At 41.4% G+C, this 15204-nt stretch overlaps 1 protein-coding gene across 3 annotated transcripts in view; it reads left to right on the forward strand.

Annotated features, from left to right (window-relative positions):
* Window positions 1-5048: 5048 nt before the first annotated feature.
* PBX1 (PBX homeobox 1) overlaps window positions 5049-15204 on the forward strand; it is a 221411-nt gene continuing 211255 nt past the window's right edge. For all 3 annotated transcript variants that reach the window (XM_060774323.2, XM_060774324.2, XM_060774325.2), the window contains exons 1-2: window positions 5049-5649; window positions 11284-11357. In XM_060774323.2, coding sequence (XP_060630306.1) covers window positions 5447-5649; window positions 11284-11357 — 277 coding nt within the window. In that variant the 5' untranslated portion in view covers window positions 5049-5446. The remainder of the gene's footprint in view (window positions 5650-11283; window positions 11358-15204) is intronic.

Consider the following 15204-nt stretch of genomic DNA (forward strand, 5'->3'; position numbering starts at 1 on the left):
TGGGGATTGGTGCTCGTCTCCATTTCTAAGCCGAAGAGCCAGCGTTGTCCATAGACACCTCCAAGGTCATGTGGCCAGCATGACTGCAAGGAACACTGCTACCTTCCCGCTGGAGCGGTACCTATTGATCTACTCACAATTGCATGTTTTTGAACTGCTAGGTTGGCAGAAGCTGAGGCTAACAGTGGAAGCTCATGCAGCTCCCCAGATTCGAACCTGCAACCTTTCAGTCAACAAGTTTTAGCAGCTCAACAGTTTAACCCACTGCGCCACTGGGGGCTCCGGGATTTATAGTTCACCAACAATCAAAAAGCAATCTAAGAGCAAAACTCAAACAATGATGGATCTGGACCAAATGATAGAATTGGGCCAAACTTTCTACACAGAACCCCCATGACCAAAAGAAAATACTGTGTTTTCTAATGGTCTTTGGCGACCCCTCTGACACCCCCTCACGATCCCCACAGGGGTCCCGACCCCCAGGTTGAGAAACACTGCTCTACAGCCTGCAGCATCAAATATTCAGCCAAGGTTTAATTCTTTATGTATTAAAAAATAAGCACATCCACTTCAATAGTATGCAAATTTGCTTTCATCTTTAATAAATAGTAAAATTATATGTATATCAAATAACTGTTTAAAATGCATTTCTTTATTATTTATTTTCAGTGAATGTTTGATTTGTATACCTATTTTATATACTTATATACCTGGGGTTCTGTAAAAAATTATTGAGCAAAAAGGGGTCACAAGTAGAAAAAGTTTAAGTAGCCTTGCCCTAAATGACCATAATCTTTCCTATAGAAAAATGCAACAAAAATGACACTGGCAGTTGTAATGAACTGGAACTCTTCCACTAGGCAGATCCATTAGGTTTGTTGTTCACATCATGACCAAATAGTAACAGTTGTTCAGTATTATGAAAAAATTAAATTGTACTACTGATCATTTTATTGGATACTTTCTGTTTTTCCTTTGTAGTTTCAAGCTGAGAAAGACATGGAGGCCGAGAACAAACTGGATAAATTAAATATTCTCTTTTTAAAGCTGCACAATTCTCATTTCTATTAATGGAAAGATGAATCTTGCTACTATACTTTGATTTTCTTTGTTTGTTACTATGCTATACAGGCAGTCTCCAAATTATGAACAAGACAGGTTCTATAGCTTTGACCTTAAGTCGAATTTGTGTGTAAGTCAGAACAGGTGCATTTCTAAGTGTAACTTCCACCAAACTATCTCTCTCTCTCTCTCTCTCTCTCTATACCCTATGCTATTCAAAGTGTGTGTAGACACACAGACATATATACTTTAGATAGCATATGAAAGGGTTGCTTTGCTATCTATGACCTTATTTAAAAGATTTCAAATCACTTTCTATTCCTGTAATATCTGGATTTTGAAAAATGTGGCACGTTGTGGAAACAAGAAGTGGTGATCGATTTTAGAATTGGTGATCAATTTGTAATACTTTTAATTGGGAGCTGCCTTGAGTCTCCATATGGAGATAGAAAGCAGGGTATAAATAATAATAATAATATTTATTTATTTATTTATTTATTTATTTATTTATTGTATTTATATACCACCTTTCTCACCCCTGGGGGGACTTAAGGCTGTTTACAACATAGTATGGCAAAAATTCAATGCCAACCTACAGTAAAAAACAATGTAAAACACACAAAAATAAAACAAACATAAGATATAAATAAAATTTAAAGATTCAGATGAAATATTAAAATCGTCCTAGTATAATTGTTAAAATCACATGATCCAAAAATTGTACACCATAGCCATTCTGAATTGTCATTGCACATGTTCCTTAATTATTCTTTGTACTGCATTATTTTAATAACCAAAAGCTTGGTCCCAAAACCATATATTGATCTTTTTTTAAAGGTCAGGAGGGAGGGCGCTGATCTAATCTTGCTGGGGAAGGAGTTCCAGAGCCAAGGGGCCCCCACAGAGAAGGCCCTGTCTCTCTTCTCTACTAACTGCACTTGTGACTTGCAAATAATAATTGGATAGTGTGTGTTGAAAAAGCACTTTGGTTTTCTCGATGTTCAGTGAGAGGTCAAACTTCTTGTATGCTTCTGCAAAGGTGTTTAGAGTGGCTTGTAGGTCTCTTCTGAATGGGCGCAGACCACATTATCATCAACATATTGGAGTTCTATAACAGTTGTTGTGACCTTGGTTTTGGCTTTCATTCTGCTGAGGTTAAATAATAATCAGTTAGGGACCCCTCTCCCCAGCACCAATTGCTGCTCTGGGCCAGAGTGAAGAGAGAGGGGGCCAGGGGACAGTTCCACTTTGTCTCCTGTGCTATGCTAATAATATAATAATATAATATAATATAGTATAATATAATGCAATATAATGTAATATAATATATTGCCTGGACAACCAGGCAAAATGGCACTACCTAGAAGAATCCCCCACCTTGTGCGATTGTGAAGCATAACAAATAACTTCACATCTGTATGCTTCCCCACAATGCAGAGGGCCAGGTCACACTCCCTCAAACTGGTGGTCCAAAGTTTGGTCCAATTCTATCGTTGGTGTGGTTCAGAATGTTATTTCGTTGTAGGTGAACTATAAATCCCAGCAACTACAACTCCCAAATGTTAAGGTCTATTTTTCTCAAACTCCCCCAGTGTTCACATTTCAGCATATTGAGTATTTGTGCCAAGTTTGGTCCAGATCCATCATTGTTTGAGTCCACAGTGCTCTCTGGATGTAGGTGAACTACAACTCCAAAAATTCAAGGTCAATGTCCACCAGATCCTCCCAGTATTTTCTCTTGGTCAAGGGAGTCCTGTGTACCAAGTTTGGTTCAATTTCATCATTGGTGGTGTTCAGAAGGCTCTTTGGTTGTAGGTAAACTATAAATCCCAGCAACTACAGCTCCCAAATGACAAAATCAATCCCCCAACCCCACCAGTATTCAAATTTGGGCATATTGGGTATTTGGGAATTGAAAATACATCCTGCATATTAGATATTTACATTACAATTCGTAACAGTAGCAAAATTATAGTTACGAAGGAACAATGAAAATGTTATGGTTGGGGGTCACCACAACGTGAGGAACTGTACTAAGGGGTCGCGGCATTAGGAAGGTTGAGAACTGGCACAGTCTGGCTTTAGACCGGGACATGGAACGGAAACAGCCTTGGTCGCCTTGGGAGATGATCTACGCTGGGAGCTAGACAGGGGGAGTGTGTCCCTGTTAGTTCTGCTGGACCTCTCAGAGGCCTTCGATACCGTCGATCATGGTATCCTTCTGGGACAACTCATAGAGATGGGACTCGGGGGTACTGCTTTGCAGTGGCTCCGGTCATTTCTTGAGGGACGGTCCCAGAAGGTGTTACTGGGTGACACCTGTTCGGCCCCACAGCCATTGTCGTGTGGAGTCCCTCAGGGATCAATTCTGTCCCCAATGTTGTTTAATATCTACATGAAGCCGCTGGGGGAGATCATTCGGAGTTTCGGACTGCGGTGTTATCTCTATGCAGATGATGTCCAGATCTGTCACTCCTTCTCACCTGTCCCCAAGGAGGCTGTCCAGACCTTGACTCGGTGTCTAGCTGCTGTGTCGGACTGGATGAGAGCTAACAAATTGAAATTGAATCCAGACAAGACAGAGGTCCTACTGGTCAGTCGTAAGGCCGAACAGGGTATAGGGTTACAGCCTGTACTGGATGGGGTTACACTCCCCCTGAAGACTCAGGTTCGCAGCTTGGGAGTGATCCTGGACTCATCGCTGAGCCTGGAACCCCAGGTCTCGGCGGTGGCCGGGAGAGCTTTTGCGCAATTCAAACTTGTGCACCAGTTGCGCCCGTACCTTGGGAAGTCTGATCTGGCCATGGTGGTCCATGCTCTTGTTACATCCTGAATAGACTACTGCAACACGCTCTATGTGGGGTTGCCCTTGAAGACTGTTCGGAAACTTCAACTAGTCCAGCGAGCAGCAGCCAGATTGCCCACTGGAGCAGCATACAGGGAGCACACTACCCCCCTGCTGTGTCAGCTCCACTGGCTGCCGGTTCAATTCCGAGCACAATTCAAGGTGCTGGTTTTGACCTACAAAACCCTGTACAGTTCCGGTCCAGTGTATCTGTCCGAACGTATTTCCCTTCACAAGTGAGGCTGGTGGGGACGAGAAGCAGGGCCTTCTCAGTGGTGGCCCCTCACCTGTGGAACTCACTCCCGGGGGAAATCAGAGCATCATCATCCCTCCTCTCCTTCAGGAGGAGGATGAAGAAGTGGTTATGGGACCAGGCCTTTGGGCAACCAGGCAATTAAATAAGACAATTAAATAAGACAATCAGACGAGCAAGATCAGCAGGATTGTCGAAGTGGAATCAAAAACAGATCTATGAGTTAGTGTACACTGACAGGGTAGGAGGAAGAACTAGGTTTGTATTGATTTTATGGATTTTACTAATTTTATTGGGATAATTGCATGAATTGTGGTAACTATGAATTGTTGTACTTTTGTGATGATTGTTTTGTGTGGCAGGCATCTAAGCGTGCCTTTGCTGTTGTAAGCCGCCCTGGGTCCCTTATGGGGTGAGAAGGGCGGGGTACAAGAACCCCAAATAAAATAAATAAATAAACCACTGCTCTAGAACATGGCCATATAGCCCGAAAAAACTACAACAAGCCTTCGAAAATATATTTATACACTACTTTTGACAGGAAATAAATAAGTAAGTTCTAACTCTGGGGACTAAAGTTCCTCAGATCAGAATCGGGATGAAAAAGCAGGGAAAAAAGAGTCAAATCGATCTCGGGACAAACCGGCTACAGAGAGAAAGAGAAAGAGGGGGGGGGGGGGAGAAAGAGAGCGAGAGAGCGAGAGGAGGGCGAGCGCGCGCCTGCCCCCTTCGGGCCCGGAGCTTCCGCGCCGCCGCCTATCTCTGAACCCGCTTTGGGTGGCGGCTGATGATGGCAGCAGAGAAAGGGGCGGAGCTAGGCGCTGTTGCCGGCGGCGGCCAATCAGAGCGGAGGGGCGCCCTTCGCAGCGCTGCCCTCGGCCCCTCCCTCTCCCTCCCTCCCTCCCTCTCCTGCTCCTTCCTGCCTGGCTCCGCCGTTCCCGTGCCAGTCCCAGTGTTCCGTCCGTCCTGCGCCTCAAACAAAAGCGGGGTCCTGCGAGGAAGGCGGCGGAGGAGTTGCGCCGCCCGAGGGAGGGGCCAGCCACGACGAGGGCCGCCCGCCCGCCCGCCTGCTTCGCTGAGGGAAAGTTTGCGCGGCTTCTCCCGTCCAGACTGAGGCGGGTTTGCTGAGGAGGGATTAAGCGGCGGGTCTCCCAGCGCCACTCTTTCTCTCCCTCACACACACAAAAGCGGAAGAGGGAAAAGCTGAGGGAGACTTCTTCTTCGCCTCCGCCGCCTCGTCCTCCTGAGGAGCCCCCCCTGGTCGGGGGCCCCGCGGCGGGCCCAGCATGGACGACCAGCCCCGGCTGATGCACTCTCACGCGGCGTCGGCGGTGGTGGGCATGGCCGGGCACCCGGGCCTGGCGCAGCACTTGCCCGACGGGGCCGGGCCCGCCGAAAGCGAGGGCGGAGGGCGCAAGCAGGACATCGGAGACATCCTCCAGCAGATCATGACCATCACCGACCAGAGCCTGGACGAGGCGCAGGCCAGGTGAGCAGGGCCGACCCTTCCCCATCCCTTCCCTTCCCTTCCCTCCTTTCTCCTCAGACATCCCTGAAGAGAGAGAGATTGGCTCGGCTAAGTTGGGTCTTGAGACCTGCAGGAACCAAGCAGCCCTTTATTCCTTTCCCAGGCAACCCTCACACCCTCTCTCCTTCTCCAAGTCCAGCTTTAGGGGTGATGTTCTCTTTCAGCATCCATCTGCTCCTCAGCTGAGATCTCAGTCCTTATATTAGTGATTTTTGAGAGAGAGAGAGAGAGAAAAGCTTCAGGGTTTATTTTCTAATACACAGAAAGACTGTCAGTGGCCAGGATTTTTGTTATTGAGATATTGGGGGGGGGGGGGGGGGATAGTGAGCCTTCTTTGCTCTTTTGGAAACTACACTGCAGATTGCACTGCATTTATTCATTTATTTTGTAGATCTCAGTCGTTATACTAGTGGTTTTTGAGATAGAGAAAAGCTTCAGGATTTATTTTCTAATACACAGAAAGACTGTCAGTGGCCAGGATTTTTGTCATTGAGATGTGTGTGTGGGGAAATAGTAAGCCTTGTTTGCTCTATTGGAAACTACATTGCCATTGCAGTGAAATATGCATAAATAAATAAATTGCACTGCATTTATTCATTTATTTCATATCCAAAGCATTGCACAAATTAGTATCAAACCGATAAAAATAGAAGGAGCGCAGGCGGCTAAATACATTTTGACCAAAAACGGGCAACAGCAATTGCATTGTCTGTGGCCTCCAACAATTCTTCCTCTGTACATGAGGCAGGGCATAGTGGGCAAGCATACAGATGGGTTTATTTTCTAACACACAGAAAGACTGTCAGTAGCAAGGATTTTTGTTATTGAGACATTGGGGGGGAAAACAGTAAGCCTTGTTTGCTCTTTTGGAAACTACACTGCAGATTGCACTGCATTTATTTCATATCAAAAGCTACACTGCCATTACAGCGCATTTATTTATTTATTTATTTTGTATCCAAAGCATTGCACAAATTAGTATCAAACTGATAAAAATAGAAGGAGCGCAGGTGGCTAAATATCTTTTGACCAAAAACGGGCAACAGCTATTGCATTGTCTGTAGCCTCCAACAATTCTTCCTCTGTACATGAGGCAGGGCAAAGTGGACAAGCATACAGATGCAGAGTTGTCTGTTCTGCTCCACGGTCACACAAGGTGTGGGATTCTTTTACATAGTGCCATTTTGCCAGGCTGTCTTTTGATCTGCCCACTCCACTTCTGAGGATGTTCAGGGACTTCCAAGTTGCCCATTCTTGGTTTGCCCCTAAAGGAAGACCCTCGTGGGGGGCCATACAGGTGGTGCACTGCATTATAAGCTCAGTGTAATAATAATAATAATCTATATAAATAAAAATGTAACGTTCGTTTGTGGGATTAACATGACTCAACAACCACTGGACGAATTGACACCAAATTTGGACACAATACACCTATCAGGCCAATGAGTAACCATAACTCATAAAAACACTGAAAAACACAGCATTACAAAAAAAAATACATTACAATGCATGCGCAAAACCACACACACTCATATATATATATATATATATATATATATACACGCAAACACACATATACAAAAATATATGCACACACAAAGCACATATACATAGACTGGGCCACAGCAACACGTGGTAGGGGACGGCTAGTAATAAATAATTTTGTGTTGTCGAAGGCTGTCATGGCCGGAATCACTGGTTTGCTGTGAGTTTTCCGGGCTGTATGCCCATGTTTCAGAAGCATTCTCTTCTGATGTTTCACCCACATCTATGGCAAGCATCCTCAGAGGTTGTGAGGTCTGTTGGAAGCTAGGCAAGTGAGGTTTATCTATCTGTGCAATAGCCAATAGTGGAAGAAAAGACATTCAACAGATATATTAAACTCACTTGCCTGGTTTCCAACAGACCTCACAACCTCAAAGGATGCCGGCCATAGATGTGGGTGAAATGTCAGGAGGGAATGCTTCTGGAACTTGGCCATATAGCCCAGAAAATTCGATATTTTTTATTTCTTGCCCGCCTCTCCTCAAGGCTCAAGATGAGTTACAGCATTACTAAAACATAAACACAATCATTTAAATCACTCCTATAATGCCGTTTTAGATTATATGAGTCTATACTGACCATATAATAAGGTGCAAGGATGCATGATAATGGCAGCGTAAGTGGGGCCTTCTCTGTCATAACTACCATTTCAGTCTCCTAGGACCCTTCCACACAGCCCTATAAGTCAAAATATCAAGGTAGGTAATCCACAATATCTGCTTTGAACTGGGTTATCTGAGTCCACGCTGCCATATAACCCAGGGCCCTTCCACACAGCCCTGTATCCCAGAATATAAAGGCAGAAAATCCCACAATATCTGCTTTGAACTGGGTTATCTGAATCCACACTCTGATAATATGGGATTTTCTGCCTTGATATTCTGGGATATAGGGCTGTGTGGAAAGGCCCCCGGTTCAAAGTAGATAATGTGAGATTTTATACAGCTGTGTGGAAGGGGCCTTAACCACAGTCTGAAAAGAAAAGTTAAACTCAGCTAATCTGATGGAAATCAATGGACTTGATCTCCCACATTTCTTGTTGCTCTGTGGCCTTCCCTGTGAGGAGAGCATGCTTTCTTCTTTTGTATTGGTAAACACTGCAGCTTTAGTTAGAATTGGGGCCCTTCCACTTAGCCATATAACCCAGAATATCTGCACTGAACTGGGTTATCTGAATCCCCACAGCCATATAATCCAGTTCAGTGTGGATTTTATACAGCTATGTGGAAGGGACTCTGTGTTTGGTGTCTGTCTTTTCTCCACAGTGTCAAGACACACCAGATTTAAGGTTATTAATTGAATACAGAGCCTAATAGAAACCAACCACTAAAATGCTAATTCATATCCTTATAGCCGTTGAACACAGAAGGTATTTCCAGTTAGGTGACCATGGGGAAATCGCTGTGTGACAATAGCCACCGGAATATCTTGAGGACACTGGAATATGAGGCAAGCTGCACAGCTCTGTTGTGTTATCTCTCACTTGTTCACTTTGTCACACAAGCCATCATACAGCTTGGAGCTCATGGAACGAGAAGGAATTTAAAAATGATCTTGGGTTTATTTTGAAATGCTTCAGTATATCTCCAATTGTATTTTTCCATTTGGGTGATTTAATAGTTCTAATAGTCTCATGTTACACATTTTATTTTAAAAAATAGTGTTTCTTAAAAAAGAAACAAGGCATTCAACAGAATCTGGCAAGTAAAGCATGAAGGATTTTGCAAAACATTACCTCAACGGTAATATGCAACACCATTTGAAAAATGCAAAAAACAAAGACATGATCTTACAGAAGGGAAAGGAGGGAGGGGACTGGCACACTGTCAATTAGATTTTACCTGAAGAAGAACTCAGTATTTCAACATCTGCATTTTGTATTATGCAGTGGAGTAACCAATAATAAACTATTGCTGGGAAACTGCACATTTATTAGGCTGTAACAAATCACTTTGAGCCCCATGTCTGTCTGTCTGTTCAGAAATATTTTATATCTCATCTTTTTCCTAGTCCAAGATTGAAAAAGTTTAAAACATAAAAATATTTTAAAATTCACAAAATACAAAATTTAAAAGTGATTACACTATAAAAATTAAAACTAGCTAAACACATAAATCATTAAAATACATCAGAACAACTGGTAGAAAATCCATCGAATTCAGTATGATGGTTAGACTGAGAAATGCCATCTCAACAAACTTTTGGCCGGTGTTTCCCAGGATGGCTGAAGAAAAGGCAAGGAGGAGTATTATGTTATTAAATGTTTTGTGCATAAATGTATTTTTGGTGGAAGCCAACACATTGATAATGACGTGATTTCCCCCCAACTGATTAATGTTTACATGTTCCTTGTAGTACTGACAGATTTTTTAAATAAGAAAAGCATTTTTGTTTTTCTTATAGCAACTAGTTCTATATTTTAAGGTATTTCAGGGATGTCAGATTGAAGTGATGATGATGTTGCTGTAGTCTTTCTGGGGTTTTTTATACTGTCTTGAGTGCCTGGCCAAATACATATTCTGGAAACAGAAGCAGTGCTTGTGTACCAGATGCACACACAGAAGCAGTCCAGCTGTGGCACAAGAATGTCAGCCCTCTCAAGCAGAGGATTTGGGGTGCCACTAAAGGCAACAGAGGAAGAGGGGGCAGATTGATTTGTCACATGGAGCACAACACCCTGGGTTGTTTTCCTGTATAAGTCCCATTGTAGACATTAGGAACTGTCCAAAGTCTTCACAGACCTTCTGATGAAGAACCTCTCATTGGGTTGTGCTTCTTACTAATCAATGAAAGGAGATGTTGCTCTGTGCTTTTCCGACTTAGGTACCAAAGTGTTTACATTTCCATGGCATGTAGCTTTGGCTTAAAACATTATTCAACCGATCGCTGATTAAATTATACCTTTTTCATATTGTAACAAACCTTCACAGAGCTTTTCTAGGAAGGATAACTTTAAGGAGGCTATGAAATAATAATAACTAGCACCACCACAACCCATTTCTTTCCCTAAATGGGCATCCACTGGGACATAAAACTAATGAACCTAATAAATAGATTCCTCACATGCTAGCAGCTGCAAGAAAGTTGGTGCTGCTGGGGAGGAAGGAGGAAAACCGTATACATTCTAGCTGTTCATCTATTATCTAAGGCAGTAAGATATTTTGGTTATTATGTTTCGTATTTCAATTTTATAAAAGCATTCTGAGTTTAACACCTTGAAATAAGAAAGCAGTAAAACAAGAGCATAAAAGTAATCAAATTCCCCCTCGCTGAATTACATATGTGCTTTTCTTGGCAGTGCTATATTTTTAAACTTAAGAGCTGAAATTCTATACCTTGGCTTTTCTCGTCAAAGGATTTTTTCAGTCTTTCCTGAAACAGCATCTGTGCAAAAAAATTGGAATGTATGGTAGAATAAAAAAATTGGAGAAGCAGATATTGTCATTTCCTACATAGTTGGAAAAGATTACCATTAGACATAGCAATGGCTCCTAGTATTGATCTGTTAATAGCGAGGCCAGCAAGTGTGGCTTGAGAATGCTTTGAAATCCTCTTCTGAAGGAATTCTCGATACTGGTGGTGCTTGTATTACCATGTGTATTTGGCAATGCAGATTTGCTTCCTATTCAGTATAAAACTCAGAGCTGTTTTTAACTTGTGTATAATTTGCATGATCGTTTAACTTTTAATATTACTTCTGCTTGAAGCCCATTCATGAGTACTTCCAGACTGATTGAAAAGTCCTTGATTTTGTTCTTTTTCTTTCTAGTTTTATACTGGCTTAAAGTAAAAGTTGCAGTTTGCGCTCTTAATATTTCTGATTTTATATTGACTTAAAACTGGGGAGCTGGTATTAAACATATCATTGATTGGACTGGGAGCTAAGAGGATATTTTGGGATAAACAACATATTTATGGATCTTGAAAATAAAATTAGAATAAAACCTGGGGTTTTCTGGTTTTTAATCAGTCTGGATGCATCAATAGTTTAAACCTTTCAAAAAGTTATCTGGCATATATTCAGCATAATCCCTTTTGATTTCCTTTTAGAAAACATGCTTTAAACTGTCACAGAATGAAACCAGCACTTTTTAATGTCTTGTGTGAAATCAAAGAAAAAACAGGTAAGGAAAAAACCTATTTTTCATTCCATCATTCCTCTTTTTGGCTCCCTTTCATGCCTTTCTTTGAGATCTGATTACATTCCAGTGTTTCTTTAAAGGAACGACAAACAATTGTTTTATGCATTTACATGGTTCTGATGCCATAATGAACAGTCTGCTATTTGTGTCAATGCAATACGGGGAACATTAATTTTAATATGCTGTATACCTGATTGCTGTTTTAAATATTGGTTGAACAATCCCCGATGTTGTCCCCTTTTTATTTTATTTTATACTGGGTTAAAACAATGAGGCCTGGTAATCTAATGTAAAAAAAGCTCTGATTGTATTGGGAGCTGATATAAAATATTATGCGATAAAAATGTGTAGATCTCCAAAATAAATTTGGAAAGAACACTATCTGGGACTTTCTGGTTTTTTAAAGTGGTTTGGAAGTGCACAGTTATTTAGGAAGCCTATTGCTAACATATATAAAATTATGTATGTTAGAATGCCGCCGACTAGAATTGTTGGGTATCTTAAGGTCTTGTTACCTTATATCAAGTGATGTTTCCTGGTTTGAAAGATGACAACAATATTAGAAAATTCATTTTGTGTTCTCCCACCTCGCAGGACTCCTACCATGTGCTAATACAATAATGAAATGTCTCCGGGGGGGGGGGGGGGGGAGGGATTTAAATTTTAAAAGCAACAATTAAAAATAGCTGTCATCAGTCAAGGGTGATATTAAACAGCAGATGCTTCAGAGAAGAGTGTTCAGTGACATCTGCAACTTATTTCAACTTCTAGATTTTTAAACAAGAGAAATTGTCACTTAGCTCACAGGAAAATGCAATAGCCGAGGGTGTTGTGGTGTTTCATCTCTGTAGATGGATGATCACTTGCTGTGTGCAAACTATCTAGCATACCCACTGTTTTTTCAACAAGAATGTAATGGTCAGTAATTCATATCTCATTCATATAAGTAAAGGATATGTCATGAATGAAAGTGACAACAAATAACGGTTGCATATTTATTTGATATATGCTAGAAAAAAGCAGCTTTCTAAGAACCTGAATCTATATGCTTTTAAACTCTGTGTAAATATGATAGCTCATGTGAACAGCTGGGTGAACAGGGATTATTTGATTCCAGCACTCTATATACGATGACTAAGGAGGTCCTTTGTTAAATCTTGTTTGCGTAGCTTGTAACCTAGACAAAGCACCTAGCAATAAAGCCCTTAAGGCTGCAGAGATGAATGCTGACCTTCTTTAGCGGCTATTCATTATGCATCTCCTGCAATATAATGTAAACGGATATTCATGATCTTACTATAATGTAATGCTTCTTTAATTTAGAAATGTAGTAAGAACAACCACATTGTCGTAGGTTTAGTGCCACTTTTATATCCTTCTGCCTTCATCATCCCATTCAAAACACACGCATACACATTGCACCTTATCTTGTTTTGAAACACCACCTTACTTAATTTGCTGAGGACTTTTGTCTTGTGTGTTTGTGTGCCTGTAAGTTCTGTAAAATTGCCTTCGACCCCTTTAATTTCATAGAGCTTCTTAGGCATGGAATAATCAGAGGTGGTTTTACCAGTTCCTGTTATGTAGCAGTGTTCAAATGATTTTCAACCTCAGTCTGAAAGGAAAGTGCTTAAGAAGTTATATTACAGGACGAGAAAACATAGGATCTGTGGGAGTGTGGAGTCTTCCTATCCCCCAAAGTCGAATACCTTTGGAGATGCTGGTATTTGGAGCATGCATTTAAGAATCTGACTTTTCCTAGCAATTGGCTTATTCTGGTTGTATTATTCTCACAGTTGGAGGGCAGCTTGTTAAGTGCTAAGGGCCACACACTGGAAATATCAGATGAAGGAGGATGCAACTAATTTGCATATCATTCACATGCAATCGCGGTAACCGCCATATCATTTTAATATGGCTGAACCACTCCTACAGTTTATATGTGTCTTACCTTATTCTTATTGAGCTGTATTTACCATTATATATGGGGGAGATTTGAATGGGTCGTCACAAATCACTGCAATGCACTGTATCTTGGGAGTAATGAGATACCTATTTTTTTCTGTGCCTGTTTGTTCTTCATTCATTCTCACCATATATGTGCAGAAAGCCTTTGAAAAAATGAGACAGGAAGCTTTGGGGATTATAAGAATTCTGCTTGTATGGGGGGGGGGGGCACAAATGGCTGGATATTGATTATAGACTGTAAATTGAACACCACCTGTGACTTATGAGTGGGAGAGTGTGTTAAAAACCCCAGTCTTTTTTTTACTTCATGTTTATGACCAATTCTCATGGCAGGGTGTATGTATACTTTTACAGAGCTTATTTCTATTGCTCATATGGACAGAGGCTTGCATGAGATACTCCCAGGGCATTCAGAATTTAGAAGAATTTTCTAAATTCTTTAGCTGTCTTGGCATAAAATGACGCAGGAGGGAGAAGGCTATGGGACACCAATCCCAGGAATATTCTAGGCAATATTTTGTTTACGTAAATAATGTATTATAAGATATAACTTTGCTAAAATGTTATCTTCCAGTGTTCGACAATGAGTGCAAAGAAATAGATACATTGACAAGTACACGGGCACATTTTAAATACTTAATTTATCAAATTACTTTGTGCATGTAAATATTTTCTTCTAGAATTCCTGTAATACTCCGTTGATTTCTGGTTAAGGGGTGCAAGATGGTTTGCACTTTACCTTCAGGTTTAATATCCAGTTCGATGTCATTATTTTGTGTTGGAAATTTCACATACTGGAGGTCAGATAGAGGCATGCAGTGTAGTAGAGAAAAACAATATAACTTATTTGATCAGAGTATTTTCTTCCTGAAAAATTTGAAAAAGAAAAGGGGTGCTTTGCAAGACCCAATTTTCACTCGTCTGAAATTTTTTCCAGCTGTTCCTTTTGTGAGTCAGTCAATTCTATGTAGTTGTTTGAGCATTGGAGAATGTGAATCCCCATGTGGGCATGGAAACATACTGGGTGACCTTGGGCAAGTGACACTCTCAACCTCAGAGGGTGCCAGAGAGAAAAAAAACCCTGCATAAATTCTGACAGGAAAGCTCTGTGATAGGGAACACATTAGCACTGACCACTTAGGTGTATTCTGAACTGCTTTGGAAGGAACCCATTTCACTGCATGGGTGATAATATTGACAGGCCTGCAACTGGTTGGAGGGTGATTACATTAACCATGGAACCTGACTTCAAACCACTCTTCAACCCCCCTCCCCAATTTTTGGGAAAGATGCACACCAGTGCTCCAGAGGTCTAGGAGGTGACAAAAAAGGGAAAGTGACAGTTAGGAGTGGAGGTAATCAATTACTTCTAATTAGCCCCCTTGCCCTATGTTCCCAATTCTACAGATAGGACAAGTGCCTATAATGTGCTTTGCATTCTGCGGAGCCGATTTCATCCTGGGATCTGCTGCATTAAAGGGTTTATCTTGGGACTTTTCTGGGGCTTTCTTTAATGCACTGTAACTATTTTAATCTGTGCTGCAGTGCACATTAGTGGCATACGTTTTGTAGCTGCTACAGTTTCAAGTCGTCTTGAAGCTACATTAAATGATCAGTGTAGAGGAGCTAGGGTCGCCATATGTCAGAAATGACTTAGAGGTATGAAACAACAACTTGTCATTTGTATAGATGATGACAGAGAGAGAAGCAAGAGAGGGGGAATTCATCTCTTCTCACTGCTGGTGATCCAGTGTTCCGAAATGGGCATTCACTTTCCCAATATTTGATTTAAGTGGTTCCAGAGGCTTTAGGAGACTATGACAATTCTTTGCAACAGCTCAGCTAATATTTCACAGTGTTA

This window comes from Anolis sagrei, chromosome 4, assembly GCF_037176765.1.
Source record: "Anolis sagrei isolate rAnoSag1 chromosome 4, rAnoSag1.mat, whole genome shotgun sequence".
In the NCBI taxonomy this organism is placed as follows: domain Eukaryota; kingdom Metazoa; phylum Chordata; class Lepidosauria; order Squamata; family Dactyloidae; genus Anolis; species Anolis sagrei.